This window comes from Hyperolius riggenbachi, chromosome 4 (assembly GCF_040937935.1).
Source record: "Hyperolius riggenbachi isolate aHypRig1 chromosome 4, aHypRig1.pri, whole genome shotgun sequence".
NCBI classification, from domain to species: Eukaryota; Metazoa; Chordata; class Amphibia; order Anura; family Hyperoliidae; genus Hyperolius; species Hyperolius riggenbachi.
In genome coordinates, this window is record NC_090649.1 from 285,990,967 (window position 1) to 286,013,987 (window position 23,021).

At 42.7% G+C, this 23,021-nt stretch overlaps 1 protein-coding gene across 1 annotated transcript in view; it reads right to left on the bottom strand.

The window, feature by feature from the left end:
• MAN1A1 (mannosidase alpha class 1A member 1) overlaps nt 1–23,021 on the bottom strand; it is a 312,142-nt gene that overhangs the window by 42,359 nt on the left and 246,762 nt on the right. Inside the window, exons 7-8 of the mRNA XM_068231374.1 lie at nt 17,322–17,415; nt 7,194–7,309 (exon numbers count right to left, since the gene is read on the bottom strand). Coding sequence (XP_068087475.1) covers nt 7,194–7,309; nt 17,322–17,415 — 210 coding nt within the window. The remainder of the gene's footprint in view (nt 1–7,193; nt 7,310–17,321; nt 17,416–23,021) is intronic.

Consider the following 23,021-nt stretch of genomic DNA (forward strand, 5'->3'; position numbering starts at 1 on the left):
CTATATACTTGTAATACATGCCCCCTGTATATTTTTGCTTTCTATGGGAGGATATTCATTCAGTTTGCCATATCAATGGAGCTTATATATCTAATATACTGTTTTATTATGCATGCTATCTTTGTTTTCAATATAAAAAGATGATTAATAAAAAGAAAGCCTCCAGTAACAGACATTTTGCCACCAGGAACAGACACTCCCTATTATGTGGCAGGGTAGCGTAATGGTTAAGGGCTCTGCCTCTGACACAGGCTACCCGGGTTGGAATCTCAACTCTTCCTGTTCAGTAAGCCAGTACCTATTCAGTAAGGAGTCCTCGGGCTCGACTCCCTAATACTACTGAGCTTTGTGTCCGCCAAGAGAAAAGCGCAATATAGATGTGAATTGTCTTGTTGGCCCCCAGGAACAGACTGCTCCCTTTGCTGGCCCCAGTAACAGACCACTCCCTATGATGGTATTTCAACATGAGGGGAGTGATTAAATCGTACCATGCATGCGCAGCGCACACTACGTCTATGTACAGCACATAGTAATGCATGCTATGAGCGTTTCAACGCTTGGATCATGCAGATAAGCCCCACGAATGAGCTGGTTTCCTTTCCCTCTACGTCACTTCCCCTGGAACAACAAGAAACCACAGTGGTTTGACAATGCAGTAAAATGCTTGGAAATGCATAGAAACGCGTGATGAAATGCACAGGAACAGACAAATGCATGTGTTTTTACATGCATTTGAATGCATTTCAAACGCATTTACTAGTGTGAATGAGCCCTAAGTCGTGCATTTTGTGGCTGGCAGCAAAAGCTGAACTCTGACCTACTAATGTCAATGCTTTTAAAGGATCACTATGATGGTAACTCCAGCATTCTGATACTTCTGTGATCAGTCAAAAAAAAAAAAGGGAACAGCATTCAATTCTCCCAAAATTCTGAATTAAATAAGTGCCAAGAAATACTATTTTCAGTATTCTACAGCTGGTTGCTCTCAGGAAGTTCTGATGGGTTTCCCCTAATAAATAATATGTATAATCAGGCAATTCTTCAATAAATGTAAGACCACATCTTGCTCATAAGGCAGAGAACATTCCACTGTGTGCTGCCTCTTTTGCTCATTTTCAGAGAGAGCATTCAGCTTTCAGCAAAGGAGCTGCTAAGAAAGGCAGCACATATAGCACAGCGGGAGGTTTTCTTACAAACAAAAGTTGGCTGGTTCAAATCCTACCTATAGTGAAATAAAAGTCTCACTACAATACTAATGAATACAGCTGTCCATTGCATATTGCACGTGTGCTCACACTAACCCCTTAATATCTGGGGAGCAGAAAGAGTGACATACAGAAAGGTGTATGTTCAAACTCCATACAGTTACACCAGTATATACACTTGGGGCGCACAAGGCTAATGATGGGATGGATGTTATCATCCCATTGAACAGTCTGTCAAGCAAATCCAGCACCTTCCTGAGAGGCAGATAAACTATATACTCTAAACAGAACACAGGTAAATCCAACATTTTAAAACCACATAAGAACACCTTAAGGCTGCTTTCACAGTGGGACGTTACAGGCGCACGTTGGAGCAGCCTGTAATGCACCCCAACGCACAGCAATGAAAAATCAATGGGCTTGTTCACAGTGCCCACGTTGCGTTACATTGTAACGCAGCACGTCTACATAACGTAACTGCATGCAGTACTTTACATGCGGCTTAGCTGCGTTAGACTGTTTGCACATGCTCAGTAGGTTTTTTTTTCATTTTATGGGCGGAAAGGAGGCGGGAAGAGGCCGCTAACGTAGCCAGGCACATGGCTACTTATTATTCCCTGCACTTGCAGTGTTTACATCCTGGAGCGGCCGTGGATTGGCTGGCGGGACCATGTGATGCGGAGAGCTCCGCTCACGCGGTCTCCGCAGTACCTCCAACAGAGCAGGGGCACCATGAGCTGCTTGTAACGTGGCTCTTGGTAGCGTCCTGCTCCAACACCACCAGGCGTTGCGTTAGGGGCACATTACGTGCCCTATAACGTCCCCTAAACGCAACGTCCTGGTGTGTAAGTAGCCTTAGTCATTCACTGAAAGCGAAGTGGCTGCTGCACTATGACTGCAAAGGCCTATGCAGAAAGTGGCTAGAGGCATTCTTACCCGGCTCATCCCCAGTTTGGCTCATTGCTTTCTCTGCTGCCTACTGAACACTGCAGTGAGCTAATTATTTTGATAAAGAGACCCAAGGTCTTGAAATGTTGGATTTGGCTTTACCTGTATTCGGTTTTGGATATAATAAAGCTTATGTCTTAAAGAGAACCCGAGGTGGGTTTGAAGCATATTATCTGCATACAGAGGCTGAATCTGCCTATACAGCCCAGCCTCTGTTACTATCCCAAACCCCCTAAGGTCCCCCTGCACTCTGCAATCCCTCATAAATCACAGCCACGCTGCTGACAAACAGCTTGTCAGAGCTGGCTGTGTTTATCTCTATAGTGTCAGTCTGCTGCTCTCATTGCCTCCTGCAGAACTCCAGTCCCCGCCTGTATCCCTTCCCTTCCAACTGATTGGAGGGAAGGGATGGGGGCAGGGACCGGAGCTATGCAGGAGGCGGGGGAGCAGCTGAGACTGGCACTACAGATGTAAACACAGCCTCACAGCACGGCTGTGATTTATGAGGGATTTCAGAGTGCAGGGGGACCTTAGTGGGGTTTGGGATAGCAACAGAGGCTGGTCTGTATAGGCAGATCCAGCCTCTGTATGCAGATAACATTCTTTAAATACACCTTGGGTTCTCTTTAAGATTAAGAAGGTGCTGGCTTTGTTTGATAGATACAGAACTGTGTCTTGTGGATGGATGGAGGGAGGAGTGCAAGTGAGCAGGGGATTACCCACAGGGTATACAGACGAACGGGAGCAGGAGCTGTCAGACACTGAAACTGTGTATTTTTAGGTATAAGTTTGTATTATTAGCGTACATTGAGAATTTATTGCTGCTCCTACTTCATGACAGTATGGTTATCACAGCATTGCAATTTTCACAAGGTTTTTCCTAGTGGTCTTTTAAAGTGTACCTCAAGTGACTTAAGGTATATAAAGTACAAATCCTACTTCAAACTTGCCTGTGCTCCTTTTCGATTTTCTCCATCACAAGGGTTAATAAACAAGTGCTTTAAACTACCCAATGGAAGCAGTCGAACTAGCAGTCAAATGCAGTGGGTCCACCCCACAAAAAAACCCCCGGTCTCTCTCCAAAAACACAATATCCGAATAGTGATGAAATGTTCAATAGGTCATGTCTCTGCATGAGAGTCGGAAGAAACAGATTTTATGTCACAGCTGCATCACTGCAGTTTACACTTTTTTTCCTGCACTAGAATTGAGAATAACAATAGAAACCAGGAAGAGAATCCTATTGACCACTTGCACTACAAATAAAATTTCATAAGTTTACAATCGCTTCAGTTTTGCCTTTAAAGTGAGAGGAATATGTAGGCTGCCCTTCTCCTTCCCTTATAAACAATACCTGTCGCTGAGCTTTCGGCTTTAGTTGCGTCATTCACCCCACAGTCAAAGCATCTGATCCACATGCTCATTCAGAACCAGTAACATTAAGTATTAGAAGTACAGCATCAGCACAGAAGTCAGGTGATGGGCATTGTACATTATGTTAGAGAGCTAAGATGTTAGCCACTGTATAAGAACAGCATCTTCAGAAGCAGGCTGTAGACAGAGTACACCTGCTGCTGGCCTCAAAATGTGCAGATTATTACTGCAAATTCAGCAAGGCGTATACAGCAGAGGACGACACCATTTATGAGGCTGGAAATATGTTAAATGGGGAATGAGGCCGACATATAAACCGCTCAACACACTAGTCCCATACACTGCTCTGTAGCGAACATGTATTGGAGAACACATGACTAGGAGCTGGAGAGGTGCCACACAGAGAAATGAGGGACACATTGTTTTGTGGCATTTCTGTGTTAAACATTGTTGATGGGAAAGTTGATGGGGACAATAGCTTACAATAAAGATAATTGGTAAGAAAAATAACCCCCCCCCCAGGGCATACTTACCTCTGGTGGGAGTAGCCTCTGGATTGTAATGAGACTTCCCACATCCTCCTAAACCTCAGTGATCCAGTGCTCGCTCCCCTGAAACCACAGCTGACAAAGATGTCGGCGCAGTAGCACCTGCAATATTTACCTTCCCTGGCTATAATGCAGTAGCAGCTTTACGATCAGGCCCAGGGGTTAAAAGCAGATCCTGCTCTATTGTGCAGGCATGAGTCGTCTGCACCTGTGCAGTAGAGTGGACCAGATCAGGCTTGGCTATTTCCGCCTGAGCCTGACCGGGAAGCCGCTACTGTGCCGGATAGTGGTAGGTAAATATTTACCTCCCGGTATTCAGGGGCTTCCAGTGCTGGATCACCGAGGACGGGAGAAGCCTCATTAGGATCTGACACACAGACGGCAGCCTTGACACGTTTGAACCAGATGGGATAATGAGTGTGCCGTGTGTTTTATTTCCAACTGCATTACAATGCAAGGGAAAGCACACTGTGAACGGTAACCCAAAAGTCTATGGACTTTCATATTACCATGCTCATCAAACTCTATATGTGGTGTGCCCTGAAAGACAGCAGCACACGTAGCGTGAATGAGCCTAATGCTGGGAATACACGGTGCGTTTTCGCTGCTCGATTGAGCCATTTAGATGGCTCGATTGATAATTTCCGACATGTCCGATCACCCGCCCGATCGATCGATCGATCCCACGCTCGATTCCGCATGGGGGGCAATGGAAAAAGATAAGGAAAACAAGCAGAAGATAAGAGAATCACCCGCGGGGTCGAGTGGGGAATCGATCGGGTGGCAGAATCGAGCCGCGGAAACGCACCGTGTATTCCCAGCATAAAAGAAGCCAAGGATAGTTTAAAAAGTATCAACTTCCCTCTAAATTGAGGTGATGAAAACAGCCTATAAATGATTGAAGGCAAAAAAAAAAGATAGATGCACACTATGCCAAGTACACATACACTGTAATATATTCTGAGATCCAGGATTACAATTCCACATTCTAAGCAGAGTTTGAAATACCCTGTATACAGTATTTGAGTGGGAGTATACTCCTATTTCTAGCTCTCCAGCACACTACATTTAGTCTTCTTAGTGTCTTTAAAGTGCATCTGAACTCTTGCACTGGAGAAAAGGAAAAACAGAGAAATGTACCCTGTATGTACTTAGAGAGTTTAGCCTGTCTAATTCCCCCTTATTTGTGTCTAATCACTAGTTGTAATTTGAACCCTCCCCTGTGTCACATGACTGCCTATGGCAGATAAGCAGATAAGCCAATTCGAAAGCACAGGCTGTAAACAATATGTCTGCTTCCATGAATCAGGAAGTAGAAACAGTGCAGATTTATTTTAGGATTTGTATCAGCTGTAACAAAGACATGTTCTTTGTTAAAAAGGTAGCTATGCTGTTTATCTTTTAGAGCAGAGAGGACATTCTGAGTTCAGGTACGCTTTAAAAGACAACTGAAGAGAGAGGGGGCATGAAGGCTGCCATACTTATTTTAAGCAAAACCAGTTACCTAGCTAGCCCTCTAATACTTTGCCTCTAATACTTTTACACAGACCCTGAACAAGCATGCAGCAGATCAGGTGTTTCAGACATTGTTAGATCTGACAAGATTAGCTGCATGCTTGTTTCTGGTGTTATCAGACACTACTGTAGCCAAATAGATTAGCAGGGCTGCCAGGCAACTGGTATTGTTTAAAAGGAAACAGGCAGCTCCATATACTTCTTACTACACTTTTCCTTTAAATTCACATACTTGTTTTTTTAGATGCACAGCATATATGAGGCGGATTTAATGCCTGGTACACACAATTATTGATTGACTTAGGGCGGGCGTTTTTGTGGCGTTTAAGCAGCGTTTCAGACGCGGCGGTTTTTGGGATCTACCGCCATCCCATTCAAGTGAATGGGAGCGTTTAGAGCTGGCTTTTGCAGGCTTTCATGAAAGCCTGGCGGTAGATCCCAGCGTTGCGTCTAGTCTCGAAAGCAACATGTTGCTTTCAGAGGCGGTAAACGCCAGGAAACAATAGCAGAGACCAGAACTGCTAGCCTTGAACGCTTCCCAAAAGCCTTCAAAAGCTAGCTTTTAAACGCTAGCGTTTAAACGCTGGCATTTGAACGCGGCGCCAAGCGAAAGCTCAGCAGATGCCCCTGTGAACCAGCCCTAACTTTACCACCTCCATGTAGAATGAGGGTTGACAGATTTTGAATACTATGAACAGATTGTGTAGGTAAACTCTCGTACAACAATGAGGTGGTTAAATTGGTCAGCGATTGGGCAACAAAAATTAAAGGCATGTACCAGTCTTCAGAATTGGCAAAGTATCCTTCAGACCTAATGTGCTCTAATGAAGAAGAGGCACCGAATAATGACAGGAATGAGAAGTATAAACACCCCTACAGTCGTTTGAGGATAAAAGCTGCAACTAGGATGTCCGCCTAGGCACAAGCGAACTATATTTCTGTGCCTAGAGATGTACTCATCAATATTCACTGTAAAACACTAAAGCAATTTTTAATGTGCCTCACCTCTTCATAAAGCAATTTCTTCTCAGGTATATACCCAGCAAAGAGGATTTTGACAAGTCTGAAATAATTTCTTCCATTACTGAGACAGACTATCATACAGTTACTTTAAAGCAAGTCAAGCGCATAAACTAATCACACATCAGAAATGCAGTCTCTCAGATGTGCAGGCCAAACAAAGGTTAGATATCAAAAGTGTCCAAAAGATGTATTAGCAATTCAGGACAACCAGCTCTTCAGACTTTCTATGCTAAATAAATTCTAACACCACTGACAAGGGGCTAATTCACACACTGCAGATTAGTATGACACTTTGATGAAATCTATGTTAATGAGTTATGCAGCCCTCGCATACACTGCATGCAACATTTCTCCATAGTAATGAGATTTTAAATTGTGGCCTTTAGTAACATCCTGAAACATCACACATCTCTATTAAAGAACAACTAGTTGAAGCGAGGATTGTCTGTGAAACATCCTGTGTTATGTGCTAAAGCATTTGGTTATGCAGTTTTCGTTACGCTGACATTTCGTCGGGCAGCATAAACCAAGTGAAATTAAAATACGGTCTCTTCACACAATGGTTTTCAGTTTCATTTACCTGCACTGCTTCATAATATAACTTCTTTGCTTCTTCATCTGTCTTGTCTGACATAAGCCATGCTTTCAGCAAATATTCGTAGAAGCTATCGCCAAGCCCTCCCACAGACACATGATCTGAAAGAACAATGTCAGTCAATAGCTATAGTAATGACATGCACATTACAGTCAGCACTAGGATTATCACTACCCAGTGTAGCACAACAGACCCCACATTTATAACAATAGCAAAACACCTATGTTGTGTGTGCAGGCCCCTCTACATCGAAAACACACACACACACACACACACACACACACACACACACACACACACACACACACACACACACACACACACACACACACACACACACACACACACACACACACACACACACACACACACACACACACACACACACACACACACACACACACACACACACACACACACGCATCTAGTTACCATTACAAATACTACGTTTTGTACATAGCAACGCACCCAATGTGTAATGTTTAATGTAACCATAGTTTCCTAAAGGCTTTCCATGTCTACTACTCTACCATCTGAATAGGATAAAAATACACTGCAAGTACCATTATCGCTGTTGTGTGATCTTACCAGAGCCCAGTCAGGCGGGCAAGGGTACACCTCAGGCTACTTATACGGGTGGGACACATCTGGCTACTTACATTATACTAGGAGACTCACCAGGCTAATATTGTGGGGTCACCACTAACTGGGTACACATCTACCAAATACTTTTGGGCTGTACATCCGCTACCTCATACTGTTTGCTAACTGAGAGACACATATGGTTACCTAATACTAAGATCCGGGGCCATACCTGGCTATCTCATGCTACTATCTGGGAAAGGGGTCATACATGGCTTCATAATACTGCTATTGGGGTAACTCACAGGGCTACCCAATACTGATAACTGGCTGAGGACACATCTGGCTACTTAGAGTATATAGAGAGCACCTGACTACTTTATTTTGAAGGCACCTTGCGATTTAATTTTATCGGAAGGCATGTGCCTTGTATTTAACTATTTTTGTGTTTGTGTATGGTCTTAATTCAGCTCCTGATTATATAAATCTTGAATACTTTTGGTTAGATGAATAGCTGTCTGAACTTCACATGCAACCTCATTCACTCATTCAGTTAAGGGGAAAATCCATTTTATTTGAGAAAAGTTTCAATGTTTTCAATTTGGCTCTGTATTATGCAAGAACTAAATTTTTTTGTTTAGCCCAATTACCGGTACTTTGTTTTTATGTGCATTTAAAGCGGAACTTTAGCCTAAACAAACATACTGTCATTAAGTTACATTAGTTATGTTAATTAAAATAGATAGGTAATAAATCCCATCATGCTTTGCACAGCATCAGGGGGGAAAATACCCTGGCAGTTTTCTTTGATGGGCGGAGCTCATCTTCTGCGTAGCTAAAAATGAGGCTTGGGTAAGAAAAACAAAGTTCTGACGCTGTGAAACTGTTAAAGAAACACCAAGCCTTTTCAGTGCTGCGGAATAGGATTATTGTCAGGAGGTTCACTTTAAGCAGTCTACAGTGTCAACATTTTCTGATTCTCAAGGTTGGAATATAGCAACTGCATTCCTAACAGAGAATAGAAAATACTATTGCGAAGGCTGCAAAGAGAAGCAATTTGAGTGTTTAGAAATGCTTAGCCAGCTGCAGACTGAAATGGAAAGAATTTAAATGCAAAATGTGTGTAACACTAATCCACCTATGCCTTTTTTTAAACACAGAACAAACCAAACTATGGACTGATTTTTGGATAACCCATAGCCATACCAATGCAGTCTCTAACACTGTGCAGTTACACTGACAGATGGAGGAGAGGTACATACTGCCTCACTGTTACTAAGGTGTTTGGAGGCATATACTGATGAATTCCCGACTGACACCTGGTCCCTAATCATAGTCTCAACACTATAGACCTCTTTTTCTGGCTTTAAATAATTAAAACAGGTTATGTTTGTGTAATCGATCATTTGCAGACATTTCATTTGCATTACTTCACAGTTACAAACTGAATCAATAGAAAGGCATAGCAATTTTAAATTACACTAAAGAAAAAAAAAGCCACCAAACTGTTTTTAATGACAAAACAAAAGCAGAATATACAGCCAAATTAACTACTAAATAGAAGAAGAAGAAACAATATGGACTGTGGCAAATAAGGAACTTATTGCTGTGTGCTAACAACATAACCACAAGTCTGAGCATTTCAGCTGCCCCATAGTTATTGATGTGGTATGTGTGGTGCTTTTGTAATTTTTGTTAGTATTATATTAATAAAGTATATCTTTTTATATATGTGTAATGATGTCCTGAGATCTCTCACTGTGTGCCCCTCCAGCCACCCTTTTCCCATATCCCACAATGTGTACAATGTGATCAAGCTTTATTTAGTACTGAATGCCTACCGTATATACTCGGATACAAGTCGACCTCGTGTATAAGTCGACCCCAATATTCGACCCTTTTACGCTGGAATTATTTAATTACTCAAGTATAAGTCTATCTAGCAAAGTTAATGGCTGCACAGTAGACTTGAAGCCTTGCACAGGACATAAAGAAAACCTAGAGAAATGCACCCTGTATGTATTGAGTTTAGCCTGCCTAATCCCCCCCTCATCTGTGTCTAATAACAAGCTGTAATTTGATCTCTCCCGTGTCACCTGACAAGGCAGATAAGCTCATTTGAAAGCACAGGATGTTAACAATATGCCTGCTTCCATGAAAGCAGGAAGTAGACACACTACAGCTGATACAAATTCTGCAATACATCTGCACACAAAAGGCGTTTTTCTTTTAAAGGTTATGCTATTGCATATCTTTTAGAGCAGAGAGAAAGATCTGAGATCAGGTCCACTTTAAACAATAGACCCTTCCCAGAGCCCCAGCAGCCAGCGTCTCTCTATCCCTCCCCACAGTGTTAAATCACCGACAACACACTAAAAATCCCCCCTCCCTCCCAGCACAACTCTGTAATGTTATGCGCTGGGAAGGCTGCCTCTTTCTGTCCCCTTCCCCGCAATGTGCTTCCATCCTCTTTCTCCCCCCTCTGTGCGATGTGATACACAGTGAGCACTGCAGCAGAAGTGACACAGTTCCCATTGCCAGCGCTGAATTCATGCTGTAACTTTCCCCCCTTCCCTTTTTTCCCTGCAACTCTGTGCAAATGTGGGCTGCCTCTCTCTCCCCCTCTGTGTAATTAATGTTAAGTGCCCTCGCAGCTGAAGCCGACACTTAAGTTTTATTGCCAGCACGGTATCCTCCCTTCTTGCCGCTCTCTGTCCGTTAGTACAGCTCCGGTTCCCGATGTCATGTGACTTCATTTGTCATGTGACATCGAGAGTCGCGCTGTACTATTGGACAGAGAGCGGCATGAAGGGAGGATACCGTGCTGGCAATAAAACTTAAGTGTCGGCTTCAGCTGCGAGGGCACCTAACATTAATTACACAGAGGGGGAGAGAGAGGCAGCCCACATTTGCATGGAGATGCAGGGGAAGAAGGAAAGGTGGGAAAGTTACAGCATGATAGCTAAATCAGAGGGGGAGAGAGAGAGCGACGCCCTCCCCCCACCCTGCTATAAGTGGGACATTTAGGACTGACTCGAGTAAAAGGCGACCCCCCCACTTTTATACTTTGAGTCAGTCCTAAATTTCTCGACTTATAGACGAGTATATACGGTACTTAGTATTGAATGACTATTAACAGGTTTGAAGATAAATTCGGAAAAACTCTGACCATCCGTGCGATAGTAAATGATCTGTGACCAAGCTAACAAGTAAATAATATGATTAAAGCTAAGCCACAAGCTTATGTAATTGTGAAAAAAAAAAAGATTTCTGCTGCAGAAGATCTGTTATAGAAACCTTTGTGTCAAACTTTAGCAAACCACTGGCAACTATTGTTCGTTTCTGCAAGGTTCTTAATATATATCCACCCACAATTTGGGATTAGCTGTAAAAAGAGCCTTGTGAATGCAGAACCTGCTTTTCACTTATAATGCCCTCTCCAGGGTACATGTAAAATGTCTTTTAATCCACCTACACAGTGGTGCATATCAGCTGTGAGTATAGACATGTGTGGGAAAGCTAAATTAAAATGACTGGAGGTAAACTCTGGTATTCAGGTAGTAGAATAAAACTTTCAATAAGGTTTAGTATAAAGAATTAGGCTTCATTTGAATGACCTTAAAACAATTATATACCTAGTGCCCATGGAAACCTATACCATTACTTTAAGATGACATGTACATGTGTAGAAAAATGTGCATTATATACATACATGGGTATTAAGAAATTTGCTGTATTATCTTTATATGGAAGCTAAATAAGCAACCCAAATTGCCACTGTTTAGTCTGTGGATCTTGTCAGAGAAACAAAGAATCTTTATTTGCCCATTGGTTACTTGGTTATAAGGCAGAAGTATTTGTGCTGAAGCAATTAGTATTATGAATAGGGATATATATTTAAGAGAGACAAAAAAGGGCAAAGAAAAAGCACAGAAGTTTGCTTTGTTTAGGCTCTGTACTTTTTATCCCCTGTAGAGCCTTGCTTTCTCTGTGTGACTCATTATCGGAAACACATGCAGCCTTAGCGGATTCACCATGCCTTGTTTTCTGTGTACATCATTCAAGGGAAGAACTATTTACAAGCTGGGAATCTACAGTTCCTGTCCGCAAAGATGAATCACCAGACGTCTAACACTTATTCATATCCATTATACAGCAAATATAGGGGTGATCAGGGGTTGGCTAGTGTTGGCAGTAAGCTGGGGGTTGATATGTAGACAAAGATAGGGGAGGGTTTGCGTGAGAGTTAGGGTACAGGCGTTGATAAGTAGTATATCTGTAAAATTAACGATATTCCACTACTGCTCTTTGGCACCCATTTTTCCATGTGCCTTTTTGCATAGAGGCCCAATTAAAGCTGGAATCTTATTGGTTGCTGTGGGCAACACTCCTATTTTGCCTTTCTCCAGCTCCTTACCCCTTTATGCCAAAGGGTATTTCATACATAAGAAGGTGAAGGAACTATATCACTGCAGTACAGGGTATGTGCTGCCAGAACACAGATCTATGATCCAGCGGCATGAAGTGGTTAAGCAAAGGGACAACGTCGGGATAGTTTTGTAATAGTTAAAGTTGACTAGATTTGGCATTTGGTTAGCAAAACATGTGAAAATAAGATTGTTGTTTTGCAGATAGGCTCATATGCTTTTCTGAATTACATTTTAACTTATGTTTGCTGGTAGGTGGTTATTAATGCCCTTGTTCTGGCTTGCAGTTTTTCATGTATATTGTGTGCACAGAATGCTTTCCATTGCACATAATCCATTTTTACATTATTCATTTCATCGCCTGGACGCTGTGTGCAAGATGCAGCTTGGTTAGACGGAATAGAATCTGAGCTTTTGTAACGCCTCCAGCCACCCAATCATTACCCACAGAAGGTAGTCAAGAAGAAACTGGGAGGAAGCACCAGTTAAAGGGACACTATGGCGAACAATTTTAAAATGTAAAATATGTACAGACAAATAAGAAGTACGTTTTTTCCACAGTAAAATGAGCCATAAATTACTTTTCTCCTATGCTGCTGTCACTTAAAGTAGGTAGTAGAAATCTGACAGAAGCGACAGGTTTTGGACTAGTCCATCTCTTCATAGGGGATTCTCAGCAAGGCTTTTATTGTTTATAAAGATACTAGTAAAAAGGCCCACCCGTTAAACGGGCGCTAGGCCACGGCTGCTAAACCCCGGCAAAGCACATGTCGACGTTTCCCGCTCACCCATCCCCCACCACTGTCTGAAGTATATGCACTCAGGGAGATGTTGCTTGCTTGGCAGCTGGAAAAAGCTGTTATTTCCTACAATGCAATGAGGTTCACAGATAGCAAACTGTCAAGTCTGGAAGCAGAGACACACGGACATAGCGACAGGATGATTTAGGTACAGTTAGGTTTTATTATATAGGATTCCCTAAAAATGGTTTAAAGGATACCCGAACTGACATGTGACATGATGAGATAGACGTGTATGTACAGTGCCTAGCACACAAATAGCTAGGCTGTGTTCCTTTTTTTCTTTCTCTGCCTGAAAGAGTTAAATATCAGGTATGCAAGTGGCTGACTCAGTCCTGACTCAGACAGGAAGTGACTACAGTGTGACCCTCACTGATAAGAAATTCCAACTCTAAAAAATTTCCCTAGCAGAAAATGGTTTCTGAGAACAAGAAAGAGGTAAAAAAGGGGAATTTCTTATCAGTGAGGGTCACACTGTAGTCACTTCCTGTCTGAGTCAAGACTGAGTCAACCACTTGCATACCTGAAGAATATAAACACTTGAGCGCAAGACCGCAATAAATGTTCCGCAGCCAGAGGTTCATCCAATCCACATGGATATAGAATTATAGCTTTTTTGTACTCCTCAGCGCTGTAAATTTAGGGCACCCCTCCAGTTGCAGCCTGCAGTCACCCAGTGCACAACAATAGTGTGGCCACCACCCAGGGTAAAAACCACAACACAGGCTTAGAATCCTTTGCAACAGGGGGTTACACCAGTTTATTTTAAAACATCGCACAAAATGTAAAGACAGTAACTTACATTTGAGGGTCCATGCACACGGGACCCTCCTTGCATACAATCGCATATAAGGTATTTGCAGGAGTGTTTTAGGGAAGGAGAGATGGGCTTTTAATATCTCCTGGAAACTACCTGCAAGGTTGATGAATAAGGTGCACTGAAGTAAGACACTCGTGCAAATACCTTATATGCGATTGTATGCAAGGAGGGTCCCGTGTGCATGGACCCTCAAATGTAAGTTGCTGTTTTTACATTTTGTGTGATGTTTTAAAATAAACTGGTGTAACCCCCTGTTGCAAAGGATTCTAAGCCTGTGTTGTGGTTTTTACCCTGGGTGGTGGCCACACTATTGTTGTGCACTGGGTGACTGCAGGCTGCAACTGGAGGGGTGCCCTAAATTTACAGCGCTGAGGATTACAAAAAAGCCACTTGCATACCTGATATTTAACTCTCTCAGGCAGAGAAAGAAAAAAAGGAACACAGCATAGTTATTTGTGTGCTAGGCACTGTACATACGCATGTCTATCTCATGTCACATGTCAGTTCGGGTATCCTTTAAACAATGATGCTGGCCAGCTTCCCTGCTCTCTACACAGGTTTTGTCAGTTAGACAGAGCAACTGCCATTCACTAAGTGCTTTTGAAAATAAATAAATCCCTGAGAATCCCCCCATGAAGAGATAGACTAGTCCAAAACCTGTCGCTTCTGTCAGATTTCTACTACTTACTGTAAGTGACACAAGCATAGGAGAAAAGTAATTTATGGCTCATTTTACTCTGGAAAAAACAAACTTCTTATTTGTTTATGTTTGCACATATTTGAAACTAGATGTAACTGATTGCGCTGAGAATCCAGTGTGTGTACAGCAGCCCAGACCCCTCTCAGCTGCTCGGACACCAATCTGCCAGGCTGATCGCTTCTGCCAACTGATGCCAAGAGCATTGTTCTCTCCACTTACCCTTTGACGACACGCCCTCTGCATGGAAACAAAACAGGTTTGCATGCAGTAGTTTCTTAACCACTTCAGGATGCTTTCGGCGGCATGAGCGGGAGCGAGGACGCGTGCGGCCAGGGCCATCCACACATCCTTGCTCATGTAGCCGAAAGTGTCCTGCACAGGACGCTTTCAACAACGTGAATAGGAACTAAGACGCACGCACCCAGGGCCACGCAGCGCAGTAGCTTGTGACAAAGTTGCAAAAAAAAATAAAAACATAAAATGGAAGCGAGCCGAGGCGGGGAACCAGAGGAACGTTTTGTCCCCGTGCGGGCACAGGACATCTGCAGGGGACTGGTAGAAGCCCCAGGTAAGTTAAACTGTTTTCTATTCGGGCTTACAGTACTCCTTTAAGTCCCCTTAAGGCCACTCATCCCTCACCGTCTCCCCGGGTGGATCCAGTCTCCTACAATTCAGCTCCACAGATTTGAGCGATCTGCGCTTGCACAGTACTACTGCGCAGGATGCTCCCAGGGATGGGAGTGCGACTCATGCACAACAAAGCGCAACTTGGCAAGACTTTTGGGCTGAATTGCGGGGAACTGGAGCCACTCGGGGAGATGGTGAAGGACGAGCGGCCTTAAGGAAGCCTCAGGTAAGTATGACAGCAGAGCTTGAGTGCGATGTGGATATCAAAATCTATGCTTTGGCAGGGGTAAGAGAAAAAAACAGGGCATAGATTTCAATTAGCGCACTCCGGAAGCGGTTAAGTAAACCCTGAAATGTATATAAACTTTTAAGATGATTGTATCTGTAGTGCTAATGGCAAACTTATTTTCATTTTAAGTGGTGATAAGCTTAAGTTTACATGTAAACAGCAACTATGCACAATGAAGCAGATTGAACCGTACAAGTCATATCCCACCTTGGCTTATATCGATTGTTTCAATTTCAAACCGCATAAAAATAAACAAATTCGGCATCAACACGGAATTGTTTGCAAATTACTGACCATCTCCCCACTTGTAATTAGCGTTAAGAAGAGCTGCTTCTGTATTCCACTGCTAAGCTGACTCCTTTAGCCGAATAAAGTACTGGTTTATAAACTCTTGCAATTTAAAAATAAAAAAGCCAAGAGACCAGGTAAGGAGGATTGGTACTATATGTAAATATATTTATGTCATGCCACATGTCACTTCAAGTACACACTTAGAGAGTTCCTATCAGGTTATTGACTCCTATAGTGCTCCATTAACTATTAGTTCTCTCCTCATAGTGCATCCCATAATTGTTCCTTAAAGAGACTAACAACATTTTCAGCCTTAGTTCTTCTATCCTATAAGTTCCTATACCTGCTCTAATGTGCTCTGTCTTATTGCAGCCTTTCCTAGTTGAACAGTGGCTGTATTATCTCTGTTATATGATCTAATCTTCTTTCCTCTGTCGGGCTCAGGCACTCAGGCTGGAATGTGCTGGTCTGCTTGTGATTGGATAGAAGCTATACACACCCTCTCCAGGCCCCCTGCAGTCTCTGCACGACTCACACACTGAGCTACTCTCAGCCTATCACATGCTGTTAGCAGCTATGGCTTTTGTTTGTAAACACTGCCTAAAACTGGAAATTACAAACCAGGATTGCAGCAGGGAGTGGCAGAAACAGCACAGAGGGGCCCATGAGAACATAATGAATAGAATGGTATGCTTTTTATTGTAAGAATTTTAGAGCACAGATTATCTTTAAGTGTGGCACCAACATCAGTGTTTCAGTCATTATGATGCTTCACTGTTCTTCAGCCCATGAGTTTTACTCATGTGCACGATGCAGTCAGTCTGCAGAGTTGCACTGACCTAATGGTAATGTGACACGCTCAGGACAGATGGCTAAGAAGAAACTGAAGGCTGGAGCAGGGATAGGTGAATATACACATCCAGCAGGCTTCTCTGCACTGTAGGAAGGAACCACACTGCTTGTGTGTTGTATTTGTTCTAAGCTATGTGCCAGGATACAAGATGTATAAAGACCCAAGGCTATATTTGTACAAATTTACATGTTACAAATTAGACTATATCTAAATATATTTATTGCAGCTTCTGCCAACTGGCAACTCTGTCCATTCATCTGTAAAATTATTAGAGATTGCCGCCGGCTATAAAAGGATCCTGTAGCGTCTCAGTTCTTGGAGCTCTCCTTCCGTCAGTAAGAAGCCAAGTTATGGTGTTGCCAACTGCAGTCAATTACTATATGACAGCATAGTCATGTGATTTCTCCCATTGGCTGTGGTCACGATTTCCCTCTGGCTATACAGTGCACTGTGCAGAACATAGCTGCTAGCAGACATCATCAGCAAACTACAGATCTGAAGCAGGTATTTAGTCATGTTAGAATACGTTTCAGGGTTTAAATCTGTACTTATGTTTAGATCTAAATGTAGTAAAAAATGTCATAAGTGGTTCTGCTTTAAAATATGTTGATTACAAAACCTACATGTAAACATACCTTGGATGGAAGAATTGTAAATTCATTTTACGCTGAACCGCTAATATTTTCAAACAAAAGTTAATACTTAAAATTAAAGTTATACTTACGCTGTCCCCATTGCCCGCTGCTTGGGTTTAGGTAATTTGGGTATAGCCCTTGTGGTTTATCCAACCGATTTAACACTTTTCGGATATTCATAACCTAAAAGATAAATGGTATTTTGCTGAGAGAAAGAATAGCACACAATAAGATCTATACCTAGCTTAGTACACATGCAGGACATGAAAAATAAAGGGTCTACAACTTGTAGAATGAAGATGGTGGTGCCAAGCAATTGTTTAAAGAAATCATTCCAGTTATTGTCTTTGAAGACATGCTACAAACAAAAGTGAAACAGCAGCAAGGAAAGAAACCAAGGCGCTAGTTTGAACACTACTATTAGGTACAAGCACAGAGTGGGCAAACTATGGCCCAGGGCCACTTCCGGTCTGCTGTCCTCTTTAATCTGGCCCACCAATGCTCTGCTTGTGCACAACACGCTGCATGTGATGTGCATGAGATTTCCAGGCCTCTATTGAAGCACGTCGCTTGACAAAAAGCAGCACGCTCAGGATTGGCTGCGCATTCCAAATAGAAACCTCCCCCTTATCCTGGGAAAACCGACAGCCGTGACTGGCTGGCTGAAGGGGGTAGGTGGGGCTATTAGAACGTTTACTCCAGCAGCGTGTGGAGCCTGAGTGGCTGAGCTGCAGTCTTTGTTCAGGGAGATTGAAGGGTGCTGCGCTGGAGGTCATTTTTATGGTTAACAGCCAGCTGCTCATTAACAATTGTGTGGCTGGCTTAAATTGTGTGGGCATTGTGTCCTGGGCAGAAGCTACCTGTAAGTGGGAAAGGAAGTCTGCAAATGCTCTGCTACATATCTGTGCAATTTCTGGCAGCATTGTGGGAGCATTTTGTGGGGTGGGCAAATAGCGGCTGCATACGTGTGGGCAAGCGATTGCAGATTCGTGATGGCATATTGTGGGGTAGCTAAATGGTAGCTACATATATGTGGGCATACTGTAGGAACATTTTGGCTGCATTGTGGATATATTGTGAGAAAAGGGGTGGCTAATTTGTGGGGTGGTTAAATGGTGGCTACATAGTTGCATAGTTATTTTGGTTGAAAAAAGACATACGTCCATCAAGTTCAACCATAGAACAAAGTACAACACCAGCCTGCTTCCTCACATATCCCTGTTGATCCAGAGGAAGGCGAAAAAACCCTTACAAGGCATGGTCCAATTAGCCCCAAAATGGAAAAAAATTCCTTCCCGACTCCAGATGGCAATCAGATAAAATCCCTGGATCAACATCATTAGGCATTACCTAGTAATTGTAGCCATGGATGTCTTTCAAAGCAAGGAAAGCTTCTAAGCCCCCTTTAAATGCAGGTATAGAGTTTGCCATAACGACTTCCTGTGGCAATGCATGTCACATCTTAATCACTCTTACTGTAAAGAACCCTTTCCTAAATAAATGTATAAAACGTTTTTCCTCCATGCGCAGATCATGTCCTCTAGTCCTTTGAGAAGGCCTAGGGACAAAAAGGTCATGCGCCAAGCTATTATATTGCCCTCTGATGTATTTATACATGTTAATTAGATCCCCTCTAAGGTGTCTTTCCTCTAGACTAAATAAACCCAGTTTATCTAACCTGTGTGTCGGCACATTATGGGATAGGCATATGTTGGCAGGATGGTGGGTATTATGTGGGCAAAAGGTGACTGCACTGTATGGTCAAATAGTGGCTAGAGGTATGTGTAGTCCTCACAGCGTTTGCTTCACTTGGCCACTGCTGCCCCCTCCATTTGTCTCTAAAAAGCCCACTTAGTGCGTTTGCGTCCTCCAAGTCGCATACTACTGGGCATGTGTCGGCCTAGCAATGCGCCTCCTTGACTGCACTCTCACTCCCATTGCAGGGAGTACTCTGCACATGTGCACTACATTAATACTGGCAGCCGTGCATGCGAATGAGTAGGTGTGGCAATGGGCCAGCACATGGGCAGTAGTAATCCGCACTAAAGGGGCCTTTTACAGAGACACACACTGAGGAGGACAGCAGTAAATGAGGGCTCGTGCCCCAAATGCCTGTAGCCACCATTTCAAACGGTCAGTACAACTCGGATATCCTATATGTGCAATTAAGTTGTCGTTACACAAAATGGCACATCATACCAGAAGCACAGGTGTGTTAATGTTGAATAAGAATGCTTTTTTGATGCACAGCCATATGTTTTTCTTCCACGTACTGTATATAAAGTCATGTTGGTCAGTACATGGTGCATTATACCCCAATACTGTTGGTGAAAAAATATCCTGGTACAACGCATCAAGTACTGACTAACATGACTGTGTTGCTGGATAAGTCCTTCATAAAGTTACGAGTTGAAGTGGATTAGTGCTGACCATCCTTGTCTCTTTACTTGTCTATTGGAATCAAGCTTCCAGGTTCCAGCACTACCCGGCACTGGGGGTAGAGCGGTTTACACATCCTTCCAACTTTATATACAGTACATGGAAGACAAAAATATAGCTGAGAGTGGTTAACGTTTTAATTTTAGCCTGCTGTTCATTTGCTGTCTGAAGGGGGGGGGGTTGCCTGCTGTTCTTGAGAATGTGACTGGTGCCAAAGAGGTCTGGCTGCTGCCATTTGCTGCTTGTGGCAGAGGACATTTCATCACAACCCAAAGTAACTGTTTGGTTACTCAGAGTTTGGATACAAAAAAAAAAAAAAGAAAAAAAAAAGTTTTAATATGTTGTGTATCAACTATATGTTTTTTTTTTTTTTTACACGTATCAGGGCAATACAGTACTCATGCAGGTTAGTACACAGATTTGTGCCACATACTGGATTATTTTTTTGAAAAATATTCTGGTACAACACTGTGTACTGACCAACATGACACTAATTATTGTGCACATACATAGAAAATAAACATTTAGCTGAGCATGGTTAATTTTTCCACTTTAGCCTGCTCTTCACTTGCTCTCTGAAGGAGGGGGGGGGGGGTGTCTGCTGTCTCTGGCTGCTGACATTTGCTGTTTGTGTGTGTAGGGAGCGTTGTCTAATTACTTTTAGGCTGCTTACACACTAAGACGTTACAGGCGCACGTTAGTGCGCCTGTAACACTCCCCCAACGCACAGCAATGTAACACAAGTGGGCTGTTCACACAGCCCATGTTGCGTTACATGTAACGCTGCACGTTCTCCGGAAAGTGCAGCATGCTACGGCGTTACAGCGGCTATAGCCGCGTTAGACTGTTTGCACATGCGCAGTGGGGGGCGGAGAGGAGGCGGGGAGAGCCAGCTACAGTAGCCGCGCACATGGCTACTTAATATTCACTGCACTGGCGGCCGCTGATTGGCCGGCGGGACCACGTGATGCGGAGTGTCTCGCTCCGCATCACGTGGTCCCGCTGGCCAATCAGCGCCACTCTGGGAGACATTATAGGAATCGAGCCGCCTAACGCGGCTCACTCTACCGTCTTCACTTGCAGCACCATACGTTGTGTTAGGTGCACGTTATGCGACCTTAACGTACCACCTAACGCAACGTCTTGGTGTGCAAGTAGCCTGAGGGTAATGCGTAAATTCCCTTCTTTAAACCCTTTGCAGCAACAGGTGATTTTTGTATTAAGCAGGAAGGACACCCTGCGGCAGCTCTGGTATGCACCATTGTGTGTCTGTCACTGTGAATACTGTAGTTAGCACTATACTCTCTTCTCCCTTCTTCACTAACTAGCTCAGTGGCCCTCAACATACATGGGTTGATCTAAGGGCTATGTTTCACCCTCCTATGGCACAATCTTTTAGAAGACTTTGCAATGGCAGAAAACTGCTGTTTATTTAAAGATTTTATGTAAGCCGCTGGCTATGTGTGAGTTTTGAGCCCAGGTCCCTTTAACTTTTGTTCTGTGTATTTGCCCAGCCTTGTGAGCTGCTCATGTAATGGTCATTAGCCTGATTGAGCGACTACCAATTTTTGCTGTGGACTGTTTGGGTGTGCAGAGGCATAGGGGGAATCTGCTGGCACTGCGGAATTTATTTTTACCCTTTAAAGCGGATGAGAGATGAAAAACTAACTATAACAAGTAACTTGTCTATATATCTTATATATAGTTTAGATGGTTTAAACAGCAAATCTGTCTGCATACTGCTTTAATAGAATATGATTATTTCTTGCTGTGATACAATGACAGCAGCCATGTTGTTTGTAAACATTACACAGAGGCAGACTTCTCTGCACCATCAGCACTCAGACTGAAAAAGAAAACTACCCCCCCCCCCCTTCTCCTCCCCTCTGCCTCTGAAATCTCTGGCTAGTAATACCTCCCCCTCCTCCTGCCCAGACTGAGCTCCCATGAGCCCTTGCTAGTGCCAAGGCTCTCTGAAAACTGTGGGTGGGGTTTATTTAGTTTATAGGGAATTAAAGTATTAAAACAAAAACGTATTTGGCTTGCGGAATGCCCTATAAACTATAGGAAAGGAACACAATTATGCAATGAGTAAAAGTTCATGTCGGATCCACTTTAAGTCCACTTTAATGAAAAAACATTTCTGTTAAACAAGTTTAGAACTTGGTATTTAATGGAGTATTGTTCTGTGACTCTCCAAATCAAGTGTATGGTTATTACCAATAAAGTCTATTTCACTATAAAAGGAACTGAGTGTAATTCAATTCATTACATAGTAAATGTATAGATCTATAATAAAACGTATGGAAAGCACAAGCTACATGCTAATATTTTCCCTTTAGACTGCAAGAGAAAGATTCTACACCATCCATTAATCAAGGTGTGCTTGCATGCTGCCTGTAAATGACTAATCTCAGCAGGCACAGGCTTTCCAATTGCCAACATACTGTTCTTTTGTATTAATCTTCAGAGCCAGTAGAATGTGTTATGTTGCAATAAAAATGGCCAGCCCACTCTACTGTGTTTTCCATGGGCTGCCTGGAATGATGCATTACAAGACAATGGTGATCTTTTACCAAAATAACCTCAGTTAGGAGGTCAGATCTCATCAAGGAAACTTCCACACAGAAGTCAGTCTACAAAATTATACTTTGAGCCCAGTTCCAGGAAAAAGGATCGTGTTTTAGTTATAGATAGTGTGGAAAGATGATGGATCAGCTTGGAGTTTTTAAAGTACATGTCTACATCTGTAAGAACATATCTTACTTCCATCCTGAGAGGAAGTGTCCAAATCTTTCCAACAGGGAAATGGTATCAAATAACATTTTGCAGAGTGGGAAAATTGTAAACTCCTGCTCCAAACTATCCAAAATCAAAATATGGATATAAAAACCTGCAATTTACTTCTGATCTAACGTCAGATCACAGAAATAGGAAAATCCTCACAGGTATGCTACATTTCAACAGAAATCAGCACTATCAACAACTGACCGCAAAATCAAAAACCTCATGCAGAAAAACAACCATGCAGATAACTGCTTTCTGAAGTGCTGATAGCATCCTCATAGGAGTGAGCACAGAGGAATCATTTACAATCAGGTTGTAAGGGACAGTACTAAAAGTAATAATAATATTTTTACAGATCCATTTTTCATATTGGGAGCAGCATGCACAATAGCTAGTTTGCTGTTAGTTTAGGCACAATGCTTTTACTGTATATACAGGGGCTGATATGCTAGTATCATTACAATGTAGTAAAAGCAACAGTGCAAGTCTATTGCAATGTAGATCAGGGCACACACATTTTACATTTCCCGTTTTTTTTTTAAATTGTTTTGTATAGTGCGCCA